Source organism: Symphodus melops (assembly GCF_947650265.1).
Source record: "Symphodus melops genome assembly, chromosome: 20".
Classification (NCBI taxonomy): Eukaryota; Metazoa; Chordata; class Actinopteri; order Labriformes; family Labridae; genus Symphodus; species Symphodus melops.
In genome coordinates, this window is record NC_136710.1 from 737,782 (window position 1) to 755,281 (window position 17,500).

Sequence of the window (17,500 nt, forward strand, 5' to 3'; positions counted from 1 at the left end):
TCAGGAAACAAAAATATATATACCTCATCTGGTATTTCACATTTTCCCCACAAATGAGGAAATATTTACACCTGCCACATATTTATTCCCTGAATAAATATTGCTTGAACCTCTCAAATGTTGCCCTTGTCACTGGTTTGGTGAAGACATCAGCTACCATATCTGCAGTAGGACAATATTCAATAGAAATGTTCCCTTCTGTGTGGGCAGACCGTACAAAGTGATATTTTATATCAACGTGTTTGCTCCTTTGCCTGCACACTGGGTTTTTGGACAAAGCAATTGCCCCCTGGTTGTCCTCATATATCTTAACAGGTACATGTTGGTTACTACCATCCATTCCTTTAAGCAGTTGTACCAGATACATACTCTCCTGAGTAGTGGCTGCTAGTGCCATGTACTCGGCTTCGCATGTGGATAGAGCCACCGTTGGCTGTTTCCTGCTTTTCCAAGATATAACTGGACCGTTTTCAGATAAGCTGAAACAATATCCAGTTGTGCTCCTCCTGTCATTTTTGTCAGCTGCCCAATCGGCATCGCTATACCCCTCTAGCTTTAAGCCTGCCTCACACCTCTGGAAACATAGCTCCTGCTCTACAGTGCCTTTCAAGTACCTCAGTAGGTGCTTTGCTGCAGTCCAATGCTGCTGTTTGGGTTCTGCTAGATGTTGTGATAGCTTACCAACAACCCAGCTGATATCAGGTCTTGTACATGTCATAATGTATATTAAGCTTCCGACAATCTCTCTATAGCCTGTTGGATCAATGATCTCACCTTCATTGTCAAAGCTTAATTTCTGCTCACATGGTGTGAACCGTGGTTTGCATTCAGACATGCCAAACTTTTCTAACATCTTCTCGATGCGTCTCTTTTGAGTCATTTTGACCTCTCCCTCATTCTGTTTAAAATCAATACCCAGGAAGTGTTTAAGTAGACCCATAACCTTCATCTTGAACTTTCTTTTCAACATATCTTTTACCTCATCAAGTAACCTGTTGTTACTCGCCGCTATGATTAGGTCATCCACCCACACTAACAGTATTACTTTTTCGTCATTAGACTCCTTTCTGTAGACACAGTGGTCAGCATCATTTTGTGTAAACCCGTTATCTGTAAGGTGCTCGTGTAGTAACATGTTCCAGTTACGCCCGGACTGTTTTAAACCATACAGTGACTTGTTCAGTTTACACACTAGTGGTTCACCTGTTTTTGACTTGACCGTAAAACCCTCCGGTTGCTCCATGTAAACTTCGCAGTCCATTGGAGCGTGTAGGTAAGCAGTCTTCACGTCCATTTGGTGTAGGATAAGGTCCTCCTGCACTGCTACCTGCATCAATGCTCGAACAGAGGTCATGTTGGCTGTGGGTGAAAATGTCTCTTTGTAATCAATGCCCTCCACTTGACCGTATCCCTTTGCCACATATCTGGCTTTACAAGTCTCAGATCCATCTGGGCTCTCTTTCACAGCATAAACCCAGCGACCTCCCACTGCTTGCTTGCCCCTTGGCAGTGGAGTCAGAGTGAAGGTCTCATTCTCTTTCAAAGAGTCCATTTCGTCTTTCATTGCATCAGCCCACCTTTTTGAATCGTCAGATTCCATAGCATCTTTAAATGTCTTAGGTACATCATAAGCCACCCTGTAGAAATAATCTACATTTTCAAGATCACCATTACACTCAGCTTTACATTGGTATTCTTTTAAATAATCTGGGGCATTCCTCTGCCTTGTAGGATATCTTCTTTCCCCATGTTCTCTCTGAACACTGTCTGCTTGAGTCAGACCAGTTTCTTTAGTCTCCTCTACTTTTACATCCTGTACACCTGGTTCTCTCTTTTCCAGGTCCTGGTTTAATACCTTTTGTGGTGTAACTTCATCATGACATTCTATGTCGTTCCCTATGTCACTCTCTGTCTGAGTCTGATTGTCTGCACTACCCTTAGTGATGAATTTCACCAGCCTATGTTTGAGGACTTTTCCTGTCTCAGGATAGTACACATTGTACGCTGGACTATATTTGTCATAGCCTACAAATATGCCCTTTTCGCATCTCGAGTCTAGCTTCTTCTTTTCCTGCTTGTAAACATAGCACTCAGAGCCAAATACCTGCATGTGGGATAAGTTAGGCGTTTTCCCTGTGAAGACACAGTAAGGTGTCTGCTCTAGCCGCCTACTGTAACACCTGTTGCGTATTTGAGCTGCTGTCTGTACAGCGTAAGTCCATAAAAACTTTGGGAGGTTGCTCTCCAATAGCATACAGCGCGACATCTCAAATAAGGTTCTCCAACCTCTTTCAGCTGTTCCGTTCTGATGAGGCGAGTAGGGTGCACTTGTTTCGTGCCTTATCCCATTCTGCCTAAGTAGAGACTGAAATTCTTGCCCGGTAAACTCTGTACCATTATCTGACCGTATGCATTTTATTTTTCCAAATGGAGCTACATCTGCTATGAATTTCTCTGTAGCTTTTGTCGTGTCATTCTTTGCTTTGATAAATGTTACGTGCCGTAGTGTGGTGTGGGTGTATGTGTCTGTCTGTGTGTTTGCAGGTTCATCGGGGGTGCCGCGCAGCAGGTGGCAATCACCCAATCAGGGTGATTGCAGATAAAGGAGGAGCTGGGGTGCTGCTGTGGTCTCTCTCGCATCTGTGTGCTCGCCATCCACGTTGCTGTGTGCTTGTCGTCTGCTCGCCGTCCACGTTGCTGTGTGCTTGTCGTCTGCTCGCCGTCCACGTTGCTGTGTGCCCGCTGCGTACTCGCCGTTGCAGGTGTGCTGCGGTGGTTACTGCCTGTTACGTGCCGTTGGTCCTGGGTGTTGGGATCTGCCATTGAGTTTTCTTTTGGTTGCTTGTCGTCCCTCATTTTTGAGAGGATTGCTTTGTGTTAAGCGTTCTGTGCTAATAAATCAATTTGTTTATAATCGTACCTGACGCTTTATCTTTTTCCCTCCCGGTTTGTATTTAGCTTATAAATTGTGTTGCGTTCTGAGCGGCCTAGACAGTTTGGAACGTAACAATTGGGGGCTCGTCCGGGAATTTCCCATTTCCTTTTATGGTAGTGTTTACGTGTGGTCCGCGATTGATTACGTATCGTGTGACGTAGGAACTGCTCTCTCAGCCTAGATAGGGAATGCCCAGCTGAGCCTAAGCGGTTTTTCCTTCGGGCATTCATTTTTTATTTTGTCTTTTTTATTTTCGGGGTCAATCCTGGGCGGAGGCTGTGTTCTCCAAAGGGGGCTGGCGTTTCAAAGCTTCGGCTGTTGATGTGTGCCTGTAAGTCGCCTCGAGCCCGGCACGGCTCCAGAAGATACACAGGTGAGTGAAAGTAGGCAGGAGCTGGGAAAGTTTGTTCTCGTGTCGCATTTTACGTTGTTGTTTTTTTGTCAGCGGCCATAATTTAAAAATAAATTCAGATTGAGCGCGGTGTTAGCGTTTGATTGTGGTGGGCATGGCGTTTGTGTTGGAGGAATTTGTGGCTAATCCCGAGCTAAGCAAGCTCGAAAAGTGTAAGAAGGCCGATTTGTTTGAAGTCGCTAACCACTATGGTGTGGAGGTGGCTCGTTCTCTTCGTAAAGACGAGTTGAGAGCAGCTGTGATTAGGGGTTTGGTCGATTTGGGGATATTGGTGTCTGTAGAGGGTACCTCGGCTGTGGAGGTGAAGTCTGCAGCAGTGACCCCCGATGGTGATGACCGCTCTCTCGCGCTCTCCAGAGCTGGTTCTCCCGTCGTTGATGAGGCGGAGGCGACCGCTGGTGTTGAGGTGACGCCTCCGAGAGAGAGGATTGGTCTTGAGGAAAAATGGCCTCGCACATTACCGCGGTTTGAGTCCCTTTCTCCAGAATCATCAGCTTCCAAATTAGATTCTCGGTTAAAGTTGCGATTGGCACGGCTGCGGATGGAGCAGGAAGAGAGAAGGGAAGAGAGGGAGTTCCAACTCAGAAGGGAGCTGGCGCTCAGGAAACTGGAGTTGGAGAAGGAGGTTATTAAGGAGCGTCAGTTAGAACTCCAGAAGGCCCAAATTACTTATTCGTCCGGTTCACACATTGTTCCAGCAGCGTTTGATGCAAGTCGGCATATTTCTCTGGTTCCCGTGTTCCGTGAGTCGGAGGTGGAGTCTTATTTTGGAGCATTTGAAAGGATTGCTGGTGCGTTGAATTGGCCTGTGAATGTGTGGGCGATCTTATTACAGTGTAAATTGGTTGGGAAAGCTCAGGAAGCGTGTTCAGCTCTGTCCGTGGAGGATGGCCTTGACTATGAGAAGGTGAAAGGTGCTATTCTTCGTGCATATGAGTTAGTGCCTGAGGCATATAGACAGCGTTTTCGCACGCTTTGCAAAAACTCCGACCAGTCATACAGTGACTTCGCGAGAGAAAAGGAGATTCTCTTTGATCGTTGGTGTGCAGCTACTAAAGCTGATACTTTGGAGTCAGTGCGTCAGTTAATGTTGTTGGAGGAGTTTAAGAACTGCCTGCCTGAGCGTGCAGCTGTTTATTTAAATGAGCAGAAGGTTTCCACTTTGCAGCAGGCAGCAAAACTCGCTGATGAGTTTACCCTGACTCATAAAGCAGTGTTCGTGAAAAGAGACTCCGTTCCGACTAGAGTTAACTCCCGGCCTGACGTCCAGGTGCGTAGAGTGAACTCTGCAGGTTCTAGGCCTGATAGACCATGCTATTACTGCCTTAAATCTGGCCACCTTATTGCTGACTGCGACGCCTGGAAACAGAAATTGGCTTTTAAACAGCCAAAGGGGGTTGGGTTAATAAACAACTCACCCAGGGTGTCCATGGTGACTTTGGATCCTGAAATCCCTGATTGTTTTAAGCCTTTTACTTGTGATGGATTTGTGTCATTGTCAGGAAGTGTAGGGGACCAACGCCCAGTTAAAATCTTGCGAGATACAGCGTGCTCGCAATCACTTATCCTCTCCAGAGCACTACCATTGAACACCCGCTCTGAGGAAAGTGCTGTGGTAAGGGGCATTGAGATGGGGTTTGTAGCTGCACCTCTACATGATATTCATGTGAGGTCAAATATAGCCACTGGGTTTTACAAGGTGGGTGTTCGTACCGAGTTTCCAGTGAGTGGAATTGACTTCATCATGGGAAACGACATTGCAGGGGGAAAGGTTTATCCTGTCCCTCACATGGTGGATGTGCCTGTTGAGTCTTCGAATGATGTTGCTGTTCATCACCCTGATGTGTTTGTTGCCAGTGTGCTAACTAGAGCTCAGGCTCACAAGAAGGCACAGGAAGTGGATCTTGCGGAATCCATAATTGGTTCACTTCTCTCTGAAGAGTCGCCCTCCAGTGGTTCTGATGTAGGTGGCAGGGTCACAGAGCCTGAAAAGGAGGTGGTGTCTAATTCGCTTGTACCTTTGACACATGAGGCGCTTAAAGAGGCTCAGGAAAAGGATCGGTCATTGGATAAGTGCTGGGCTGCGGTGGTTGACAAAGCTAAGTGTAGCGAGAAGCAGCCCTTTTTCATAGCGGAGGGTGTGTTGATGCGCCGGTGGGTTGCCTCGGCATGGCGGGCTATTACCGGTGTTTTTGCAAAAACCTTTCTGCTGTTGTGTCTCCTCTTACAAGGTTGTGTAGCCCAGCAGTTCCGTTTGTGTGGAGTGACGAGTGTGAGCAGGCCTTTAGTGCGGCAAAATCGATCCTCTGTAGTGCTCCGGTGCTTGTGGCTCCAGACTTCTCTTGTCCATTTAGCCTGGAGGTGGATGCGAGTGCAACAGGGGCTGGTGCGGTGTTGCTACAGGCTAGGGGTGATGATGTGAATCACCCAGTGTGCTACTTCTCTGCGAAGTTTAAACGTCACCAGTTGAATTACTCAACAATCGAAAAAGAGACGCTAGCGATGCTCCTGGCCCTACAACATTTTGAGGTGTACGTTGAGTCAAGCTCCTGCCCTGTAAATGTATACACCGACCATAACCCGCTTGTTTTTCTAAACCAGATGTACAACAGTAACCAGCGCCTGATGCGTTGGGCCCTCCTGGCCCAAGGCTACAATCTGGTGATCCGCCACAAAAAGGGATCTGAAAATGTTGTGGCAGATGCCCTATCCCGTGGGTGAGTATTCCCTGTGTGCCGGGGATTTTCCTTATACATATGGCGTTGAGGGAACTCTGAATGGGGGGTGGGAGTTCATTCTTAAGGGAGGGGGTGTTACGTGCCGTAGTGTGGTGTGGGTGTATGTGTCTGTCTGTGTGTTTGCAGGTTCATCGGGGGTGCCGCGCAGCAGGTGGCAATCACCCAATCAGGGTGATTGCAGATAAAGGAGGAGCTGGGGTGCTGCTGTGGTCTCTCTCGCATCTGTGTGCTCGCCATCCACGTTGCTGTGTGCTTGTCGTCTGCTCGCCGTCCACGTTGCTGTGTGCTTGTCGTCTGCTCGCCGTCCACGTTGCTGTGTGCTTGTCGTCTGCTCGCCGTCCACGTTGCTGTGTGCTTGTCGTCTGCTCGCCGTCCACGTTGCTGTGTGCTTGTCGTCCCTCATTTTTGAGAGGATTGCTTTGTGTTAAGCGTTCTGTGCTAATAAATCAATTTGTTTATAATCGTACCTGACGCTTTATCTTTTTCCCTCCCGGTTTGTATTTAGTTTATAAATTGTGTTGCGTTCTGAGCGGCCTAGACAGTTTGGAACGTAACAATAAAGTATGGAAAAACCATCCCACTGTAATCATCAGTGAATGCAATTGCATACCTATGCCCATCTTTACCTACTGGTTCTATTGGACCGCATAAATCTGTGTGCACTAGCTCAAGTGTGGTTGTAGCCTTGGCGTCTGCCTGCCTGTTTCGGCTTTGTGTAAACTTGCCCTGTGTGCAAATTTCACAGTTGTGATCGGACTTGTCATTTTTCCCAGTAATTGACATCCCTTTTACTACATTTTCTAGTTTTGCAACATCATCGAAATTACAGTGACCAAGTATCCTATGCCAAGTATGCATATCATGGCAAACATGCACTTCATCAACATTCTCATCATTTACTGTGCTAAGATAATACAGCTTACCAAACACATCCATCTCAAACTTGGTGCCATCCTTGTGCACCAGCCAGTCCTCACCATCCTTAAAACGCACCTCTGCTCCGTTGGCTGTGGCCGCTTTGACTGAAAAGATGTTCTGTGGAAATGATGGGATGTAAAGTGCTTGTTTGAGCGTTGCCTTCACTTTTCGTCCCTTACTGTCCAGCAAGTAGACGTCTGCATCTCCTCTCATTTTCGCTATCCCATTCACCTTGGTTCCATCTGCGAGCTCAATTACGTGGTCCTCCGGTCTGAAGCTTTTATCAATCCTTTTGAACTTTGTGGCGTCGTTGATCATGTGTGATGTGGCGCCACAGTCCACCATTAGGCCTTTCTTGTTTCTTTGCACTGTGTGACCGTCATTCATTTTGAAACAAAACGATATAGGATCTCTATCCATCTCATCAGCTCGCTTGGCGTGGTAATGGCCGCGCCCTCGACCTCTTTGTGGTGTGTCCCGCCGACGATCCTCTCTCCTCTTTTGGGTGTCGTCCGGACATGCCCGCGCCATGTGTCCCATTTTACCGCACGTGTAACATTCAACATTAGCTAGGTCAGTTTTCTTTCCTTGTCCTCTCCCACGTGGTCTCGCTGCCCCAATCGTCATCATAACGTTATCTTCCTCATTCGACTCACTTCTTCCATATTTTTCAGTATTTTCAAAACTTCTCAGTTTAGTTTTAAACTCACCGAAAGTCACAACGTCATTCGTCTGTGTGATATGCACAACGAACGGCTTGTATGAGTCGGGTAGCCCCTTTACTACCATGGCTATCAGTAGCCCATCACTGATTTGCTCTTCCGCTCTTCTTAACGATGTGAAAATAGTCTCTGCCCTAATAATATAGTCAGTGACTGTTTCATTGCTAGCCTTGTACAGCGAGGAAAGTTCACAATAAAGACTCACAACACGTGGTTTGTCCTTTCCAGCGTAGTGTTCGCGAAGGATCTCCAATGCTCGTCTTCCATCTTGTTTAGCATCCCTCATCACTAACGACAAACTTTTGTTGTCCAGGCATTGCACCAGCTCTGCATATGCCTCTCCATTCTTTATTTCATCCTCCTCTAGAGCTTCTCCGTCCACTTGGGCTATTTCTGGACTTCTCTCTGAGATAACTTTTCTCAGGCCGCGTAACTCCATGTGCGCGAGGAATCTCGTTTCCCATAACTCGTAACTTTTCTCTTCGCCGTCGAATAAAAGTCTGTGCCATCTATGACCTGCATGACTGGGCCCATAACCTGTAGCATTAGACATCCTTGCAGCAGTCTTGCGTGGTTACAGTCATCAGAGATGGCAAGCTATCACTAGCTTATTTAGTTAGGGAAGAAAACACAGCACACCTGCTTCTTTGGTCGGAGCTCTTGACGGAGACCAGTTTTATTATCACGCATGCGCACATGTGGCAAACACAAATTCAGTGACATCACAGCATGTATGTAAATGAACGTGGCTTTGCATCTTATTTCAGATATGCTTAACAGTTTGTTTCCTTCTTTTTGTTTTATTTTATTTCTTTTAAGAAATGAGAACGCTTCATGATTGTGCGTCTCTTCCTCGCAGGGCCAATCTTCTCTGTATCGTCCTCAAGTTTATGTGTTACCATAGTAACAGTCCAATCACCTATCAGCTGTTGTTTAATGTCACTATGGCAACTCTTTGTGGTTGTGAGGCCATTTTGTTTTTCTTCCACCGAGTGCTCGTTTCCTCTGCAGGAAGTCAGTTTGAAGTTGGATATTTGACAGACGCTCACACAGCTCATCATCAGCCCGGTTTAAGAACGGTACCGGTTCTTTAGTAAAGCAAAAATCAACCAAACGCTCCAAACGTGACTCAAAGCGAGAGGTGGAATCTGAACATGGCGGGTTTAAGACGGAGTGGACGGATAAATCTGCTTTACTTCCTGTGTGAGCAGGAAACAGAACGTCACTGATCCGGACCCGGGACAGATTGGACCTTTGGTGTTTCTAATTGAACCCTGATGTAGATAAACACACCTGCAGGCCGTGAAAGAAGAGACGTCACACAGGTCAGACTTTAATACACTTTATTTCAAACACCTCCCACCACCAGCCAATCAGGAGACAGCATCTCATTCATATGATCATGTCTTAATGACATCATCAGCTCCAGCCAATCAGCTGCATTCGTTTCCTTTGATGAGGAAGAAGGTTCCAGCAGCCACGCCGAGCAGACCGACAGTCAGACCGAGTCCACAGAAGACGGCAGGACCAACACCTGGACCAGTCTGCTTCACATCTGGGGACAGGACAACACACTGCTGTTAGTACACAACTACACACACACACACACACACAACATGAACACACTGCTGTCAATACACAACTACACACACACACACACACACAACTACACAACATGTACACACTGCTGTCAATACACAACTACACACACACACACACACACACACACACACACACACACACACACACGTTTGTAGAGATTGTTGTGATCCAGTAGTGAATCCATATTTAAAGTCGAGCTCATTGGTGAACTTGATGTTTCACTGAGGTTTTTATTCTGTGGACTTTTGGTAAAGAAGGAGCCAATCAGGTCGTCTGACGTTTACAACATCTAAACAGACGTGATGTAAAAGAACAGTTTGTGTCCACGAGGACGAGAACCAATCAGACTGCTGCAGGACTACTGTCTCTATCCAGAGTCCTCTCTGAGGCTCAAACTGAAATCCTTTCAAAATAAAAGTCCTCTCACCATAGATCCTGGTCTGGGGTTGGTCCAGGGCCACGTGGTCCACAGAGCAGCTGTAGATGTCTCCCAGCTGGGGGGTGAACTCCAGTTTGGAGAACTGCTTGAAGCTCCCGTCTTGGTTGAGGAGAGGAACGTTGTAGGTGATTCCTGCCGTCACGTTCTCTCCGTTCTTCTTCCAGGAGATCTTTACTGGAGCCGGGTAGAACGGACCCACAAAACAGACCAGGAAGTTCTTCTGTCCCAGCTCCACCTCGTCCTTAGGGTAGACAATGGGAATGGGCGGAGCATCTGGAGAGAGAGAGAGAGAGAGAGATTCTTAGACAACAAACACAAACCTGCTGGATGAGCTCCAACAATGTGGCATCACTGCAGCTGGTCATGTGACCACAAGAGAGCATGCACAAACACTAACACACACACACTCACACATACTAACACACACACACACACTAACACACACACACTCACTAACACACACACACACACACACACACACACTCTCTCTCTCTAAAGTTTAAAGTTAAATCAATATTTTCTAAAACTCAATAAATCTTCAATATTTGATCAAAGTTGAACTTTCACATGTTTGTCTTCATGTTTTAAAGTTGTTGATTTAAAGAGTTTAAATCAGACTGAAGTTTGAGACGTGTTTGTTTTTACCTTTCTCCTCTTTCTCGTCTTTCAAGGCTTTACGGATGATTCCCAGGTTGTTTTTGCAGTTCTCTGTCTGAGCGACAGCGTTTGGATAAACATCTTCACCATAACTAACATGATCCACAAAGTCCGGCAGAGGATAGACTCCGACTCCTTTATTAAAATCTGCAAACCAGACCTCCTCATCATCCAGACCGAACATCTTCTCTCTCTCAGAGTCTGAACAGGCGGTGAAAGAAATGTCCTCATGAAGAACTGAAGAGAAAACACACATCACATGTTTGTTTGTTTAGTAAACAAACTTTTCATCAGAAGTTTAAAGATCAAACTTACCGTCAGCTGAGACCGCCAGGACACAGGACAGGACCAGAACCAGAACCATCCTGAGAGACTGAGACCAACCAGAGACCTGAACCAACCAGAGACCTGAACCAAACTAAGACCTGAACCAAACTAAGACCTGAACCAACCAGAGACCTGATCCAACCAGAGACCTGAACCAAACTAAGACCTGAACCAAACTAAGACCTGAACCAACCAGAGACCTGAACCAACCAGAGACCTGAACCAAACTAAGACCTGAACCACACTAAGACCTGAACCAAACTAAGACCTGAACCAACCAGAGACCTGGACTCGTCTGAGGACCTGGACTCGTCTGAAGAGGACTCACAGAAACTCTCGCAGCAGCTGAACTCTGAAACTCAGATGAGCCAATAGGAGGCTGTGATGTCATCAGTATCCGGGTAAAGGACGCCTGCTGCTGCTGCTGCTGAAGTCAAAACAGACAGAAAGTCTTCACTGACAGAGAGTGTTTGAATCAACACAACTTTATTGATACCTTTAAAAACAGACGTTTACAAAGTGACAGGAAGTCAAGAAGACAGAAACAGAGCGGAGACATTTCTAGAAAGACAGAAAGACAAAGAGCGGAGACATTTCTAGAAAGACACAAAGACAAAGAGCAGAGACATTTCTAGAAAGACAGAAAGACAAAGAGCAGAGACACTTCAGACCATAAAGAACTACAAGCTAATCACAGGAACATTGAAGAGGTCAGAGGTCATCAAAAGAAAGATGGTGGAGATATAAAAGCAGCAGAGGTGAAGACGGTTAACGTCCTCGTGTCCTTTGTCTCTGTCAGACTTGAACTGTCCTTCTTGCTCTCTGTGTGTCTCCGTCCCAGGCTCCATCCTCTGATTCCTCACCGAGTGAAATCACCCCCAAGTGTGGAAGTGGCGCCCGCCATGAGAGACCTTTGAATTCTGTAAAGGTGAAGGAAAGGAGGCTCAATGCTTCCTTCACAGCCTCCTTTAGGAAACACTGGACCATCCTTCACCAAAGGAGACGAGGTAACGACCCACAATGCCTTGCTGCTTTTAACCACGTGTTGGAGGAGAAATGTGGAGACGATCTGAGTTTATTGATTGATTGAGTTTATAATGAGTTTATTTTTATTTAGTGTGAAGAAGATGAACTTTACTTTGATGTTTTCTTGTTTCATGTTTAGTTGAGATGTTTTGTTGTTATTTGATTTAATAACAGAAATGATCAAATAAAAGGGAGTTAATGTTTATACTGAACCGTCCTACTCGACTGTTTGTCTCACTTCTTCACCCTCCCTCCCTCCTTCCTCATCTAGTGAGTCTAGTTCTAGGTTCAGTCTGGGTCCTGATCAGCAGGTTCCCCACTCTGAGTCTGTCTCTGTCCTGCAGTCAGTTCATCCTTCCAGACCAGCTGACAGCGTCCTCCTCCATCAGGATCAGGACCTGAGCATGAATCCATCTGTCTCATCAGTTATATGATCTATTATGATCTTGTGTGTGTGTGTGTGTGTGTGTGTGTGTGTGTGTGTGTGTGTGTGTGTGTGTGTGTGTGTGTGTGTGTGTGTGTGTGTGTGTGTGTGTGTGTGTGTGTGTGTGTGTGTGTGTGTGTGTGTGTGTGTGTGTGTGTGTGTGTGTGTGTGTGTGTGTGTGTGTGTGTGTGTGTGTGTGTGTGTGTGTGTGTGTGTGTGTGTGTGTGTGTGTGTGTGTGTGTGTGTGTGTGTGTGTGTGTGTGTGTGTGTGTGTGTGTGTGTGTGTGTGTGTGTGTGTGTGTGTGTGTGTGTGTGTGTGTGTGTGTGTGTGTGTGTGTGTGTGTGTGTGTGTGTGTGTGTGTGTGTGTGTGTGTGTGTGTGTGTGTGTGTGTGTGTGTGTGTGTGTGTGTGTGTGTGTGTGTGTGTGTGTGTGTGTGTGTGTGTGTGTGTAGAGGACACAGATTAATATTTTATTTTCTTCAGGAAAAGGACCGACCTGTCGGGCCGAGTCTGTGATCTATAAAAACTCACCTGACAATAAAATACAAACCCTAAAACAGGTGTAACCACATTACAGAGGCGAGCTGACCTGAAGCCTGAAGAACGTCTCTGACACATTTTATTTCACTAAACATAAAACTTTACTTACAGGTCAACATGATCATTAAAACCAGCAGTTTATATATATATATATATATAGACTTTTTTGGGGGGGGGGGTATTTCTGGGTTTTGGCTGCACGCTGTTTCATAAATGAGACCTCATGCAGGACTTTGTGGACTCGGATCCTGAGTCTCTAATGTGAAACCATTAAAGATGATTTACAAGCTCCACCCCCTTTATATAAACTTATATAATAAAGCTCCACCCCCTTTATATAAACTTATATAATAAAGCTCTACCTCCTTTATACTTCAGCAGAAACTTATATAATAAAAATAAAACACAGTCAGATCTGTCAGTCGGATCAAAGGGTGACTGTAGGTGTCACATGAATCTGTGATGTCACAGTGAAAGAGATCAAATACTCTGATTTGTTTCTATATTTCTCTGCTGCCTTCAAACATATTATAAATGTATTATTGGTTTATAAAATTGATTAATTCATGTGTGATCAGGATTAAAGAACAGAGACTGAAAGTTTGAAACCTCTCACACACACACACACACACACACACACACTGATTTACACACTTTGACTTCTTGTTTCTGTTCTCTTCAACAGTAAAAGCAGTCTGACTGATGATGCCTTCAGGTGTCTGACTGATGATGCCTTCAGGTGTCTGACTGATGATGCCTTCAGGTGTCTGACTGATGATGCCTTCAGGTGTCTGACTGATGATGCCTTCAGGTGTCTGACTGATGATGCCTTCAGGTGTCTGACTGAAACCAGGAATTTAACACATTCCCCTCTGTCTCTGAGGATCACAGCTCACACTCAGGTAATATGAGGACACTGACAGTTCCTACAGCACCTGAACACATCGGCAGCATCTGTGGAAAGTCCCCACTCTTTACTTTCACTTCCTTATTGGCAGCCAATCAGAAACAGAGCTGCTGACGAGTCATCAGTCACCAGGAGGAGAAAGTCGTTACAGGTGATGTGATAAATGCAGCTATTAAAAAGATATTAATAATTATGATTAATTAATATTAATGATTCATCTGAATTAGAAACTATGATGCTTCACCTCGACAGCAGCCAATCACAAAATAACACTAAATCATCTGATTGTACTCATGTTTCATTTATATCTGTATAGAAATGAATTTGTCAGTCTGTACACTGGCCCTTGAATCCAGCTGTTAAAACAACACACACACACACACACACACACACACACAGCAGTAACAGATATGATCCTTCAGCCGACAGTCAAAGAGCCTTGTGTGTTTAAACAGGATTAAAACCTGTGTAATATTTAACTGTCATTGACTTTAACATCAGACAGTTTGACTCCCTGAAACATGCTGCAGTAAAATGTGTTTTCCTTTATATGATAGAAAAGCTGAGTCTGTGACGAGGACTGTATCCTGTGTACTGCAGGACAAAACCCACAGACCATCAGCACCCTGTTTACATGTTTATCAGGCTGCTTGTCTGAAAGTCAAACCACACTACTACTATTGTTAATATTATTATTATTATTATCATTATTATTATTATATCCTCAGATTTAGCCGTGCTGCTCCTCCCACAGCGTTTACTCCACACACACAAGAACCTTAACTGATGTCCAGAATTTCACAGTTTTTACTCATGTTTTAAAATCACCACTGTGGTCCCAGTCTGAATGTTGAATACAAATAAAATATATCAAAATAAAGCTCTAAGTGTCCTCTCACTCATAAAGCAAAAAGTAAAAACATAAAATGTTTCAGTCTCCCAGGAGAGACATTTGTTTGACAGTCACGCACCACATACACACACATTGGGCTCTCACTCTAACTGATGTCCAGAATTTCACAGTTTTTACTCATGTTTTAAAATTCTCACTGTGGTCCCAGTCTGAATGTTAGATAAAAATAAAATGCATCAAAACGTGCGCCTATTTGTTCTGTCGCTCACAGTCCAAACGGATCGGTGATATCATGTTTAGTTTTCAAGATATTTGAGGTTTTGTGAGCAGTGGTAAGCCCATTCAAATACATTGATGGAATGTTCTGGCAGATCAAAGCTGAACGTCAACCAATCAGTGAGCAGCAGGTGTTCAGAGTTAGAGTGATGACGTCATCACTAGAGGGGACAGTGCTCTGACGTACTTTAAAAATCTCAAACAAATTGCTCTACTGAGCACAGTGTTCCCCCCACATGAATAAATGTACCCTCAAAACAAAGGGAAACTTGTCTTCTTTCACCCGTCACGTTTACAGGACTAAAGGACGAACAGTTTGGACACTGTGAGCTTCAGAGCGGCGGGTGGTCCAAATAACTCTCCATCTGTGGCAATGTTAAACTTGACAACAACTTTTGTGACCAACGCTCTTTGGACCAACTATTTGACAGTTTACAGAAGAGCATGTCAGGGATTGTGTCAAAGCACATCATCATCACATGCATTCATTGTTGAGTGAGAAGACATCTTTGCTTTAGAGTGAGTATATAACAGGAAAAGGAGTGAAAAGACTTTTACACAACGTCTGATTTCATATTGTGAGGAAGACAACAGGTACAAATGGAAGTATATATATATATATATATTTTCATACCACTGACACCATTAACTGTTCAGCACACAGTGCGATGTGCATAGAGGGAAACCACCCTCACAATTTCTGCAGGAATTGTCTACTTTATTTTAAAATTAGAATAAAATCACTGACTTCATGTTTCTTTAAATACCTGCTTAAACTTTGGAGAAGATATTTAAAGCTCATCGTCACCTCTGACCACAAAGAGTCATTACACACCATCATGCGTGTCTGTGGCTTCAGATTATAACATATTAAAGCTGATGAAGGAGACACATGGAGTAAAGTTCTGTTGTTTTCAAATGTTCTCACAGTCCAGCGCTGGCTTCACCTCCTGAACCACAGCTTCTACAGCAAGGGGAACATGAGGAAGTTACATATGATCTGTGTGTGTGTGTGTGTGTGTGTGTGTGTGTGTGTGTGTGTTGTTTTGACGCCTGAACGCAGCGTCTGCAGAAAGTCCCTACTCTTTAAACTTCCTTATCACTCAGCAGCCAATCAGGAGCTGAGATGCTGAAGCGTCATTAATTACCAGGAGCAGCTTTCTGATGTTGAGCTGCAGCAGAGAGTGGAGAAGCTCAGACGCCCCCTGCTGGTCAGTCTGAGTACTTTAAAGTCTCTACATAGACTTCAAACTGCAACTGAAGCTTCATTTGAGTGTTTCTATTTTCAATCAAACTATGAACCTCAGTGAATATTTCACTGATCAACAGTCAAACATGGAACTAATCATCATCTCTTAACAAAGATCATGCTTTGGGTTTCCTGGTCTATTTTTCTTGAAATAAGAAATTAATTTCCAAAACTAGTTTTTCTCTTGTTTTTTTGGTAATATATTTCAACATTCAAACTGGGGCTGGTTTAATGGACGCCTCACACGGGGCACCAGTTATGTTGGTAGCCAGTGTCATGAAGCCACAGGTGAAGATGTGTGTGTTGGTGCCCGGCAGAGAGCAGGATGATCAGGGCTTCATTATTGAAGAATATTTCAGCTGGATCAATAATGACCTTTGCATCTAAAGAGAGTCTGGCCCACAGTGAGAGAGGTAGTTAGGTGATATATGTTAACATCATTAGGCCGACGGCTTCTTTGAAGTTCTGTGAAAAAGCTGTGTGACTTTATTAGATAGGAGAGCTGAGTCTGCCTCTGTGACTGTATCCTGTGTACTGAAGGACATCAGTCAGACCATCAGCGCCCATGTACATTTATTTGGAAATTATAATATAATGGCTGATTCGTTTAACGGGCTCATCTGAATTTTTTAATTCAATTATTTGAATCTCTGGTCATCTGATGATGAATATTTTTTTTCAGAACAATCTACAGAAAGGTTAATGAGGAAGTTAAATATGATCTGAACCTCAACAAAACACTTGACTGTGTGTGTGTGTCTGTGTGTGTGTGTGTGTGTGTGTGTGTGTGTGTGTGTGTGTGTGTGTGTGTGTGTGTGTGTGTGTGTGTGTGTGTGTGTGTGTGTGTGTGTGTGTGTGTGTGTCAGCGGTGAGCAGCAGCGTCTCTGTTCAGCAGTTTGTTGTTTGGTTCCTTTTTTTCCCTGATTGTCAGCAGACGCCTGAACGCAGCTTCTCAGGAAAGTCCCCACTCTTTACTTTCACTACCTGTTCACCCAGCAGCCAATCAGGAGCTGAGATGCTGAAGCGTCATCAATTACCAGGAGCAGCTTTCTGATGTTGAGCTGCAGCAGAGAGTGGAGGAGCTCAGACGCCCCCTGCTGGTCAGTCTGAGTACTTTCACACACTGTAATCTCAGTGATCAAACTTCATGTTGACAAAGTTATTTATTTGTTGTCACCTGCTGATTATTTTTATTCTTTTTAAACTGCATTTTCAGACTCTTGTGATTTATTCACTGGATAGAGGTCGTTTACATTAATCACTTCTTCCAACAGGTCATATTTATATCATCAGGATCAGAAGTAAAGTAAAACATTGTTTTTCAAACATTTAGACCGTCACTTAAAGCGACATCACGCACATGTCGTGAGATCAACCAGAAAGAGAAGACGAGTAAACTCTTATTTTTCTCCACTGAGTGTTTTAAAGTCACTTTGTGTGCAGACTCGACTTTTAAAAATAAATAAAACTGTTTA

General features: G+C 44.6%; 1 protein-coding gene and 1 long non-coding RNA gene across 10 annotated transcripts in view; one reads left to right on the top strand and one right to left on the bottom strand.

Moving 5' to 3' along the window:
- Positions 1–11,058, bottom strand: part of LOC306841404 (HLA class II histocompatibility antigen, DP alpha 1 chain-like) — a 38,529-nt gene extending 27,471 nt beyond the window's left edge. The window contains exons 1-5 of one of the 9 annotated variants that reach the window (XM_079371294.1): positions 10,917–11,035; positions 10,739–10,831; positions 10,412–10,660; positions 9,755–10,039; positions 9,052–9,280 (exon numbers count right to left, since the gene is read on the bottom strand). In XM_079371294.1, the coding sequence (XP_079227420.1) occupies positions 9,159–9,280; positions 9,755–10,039; positions 10,412–10,660; positions 10,739–10,787 (705 nt within the window). In that variant the 5' untranslated portion in view covers positions 10,788–10,831; positions 10,917–11,035 and the 3' untranslated portion in view covers positions 9,052–9,158. Of the gene's footprint in view, positions 1–9,051; positions 9,281–9,754; positions 10,040–10,411; positions 10,661–10,738 lie in introns of those variants that run through there. The other 8 variants (XM_079371291.1, XM_079371292.1, XM_079371293.1 and 5 more) reach the window with 8 other exon arrangements.
- A 142-nt stretch (positions 11,059–11,200) lies between these two features.
- On the top strand, positions 11,201–13,984 carry LOC306841406. The gene is made up of 3 exons (XR_013781506.1): positions 11,201–11,757; positions 13,426–13,642; positions 13,739–13,984. It is a non-coding gene; the product is annotated as an uncharacterized lncRNA (long non-coding RNA).
- Positions 13,985–17,500: the final 3,516 nt, after the last annotated feature.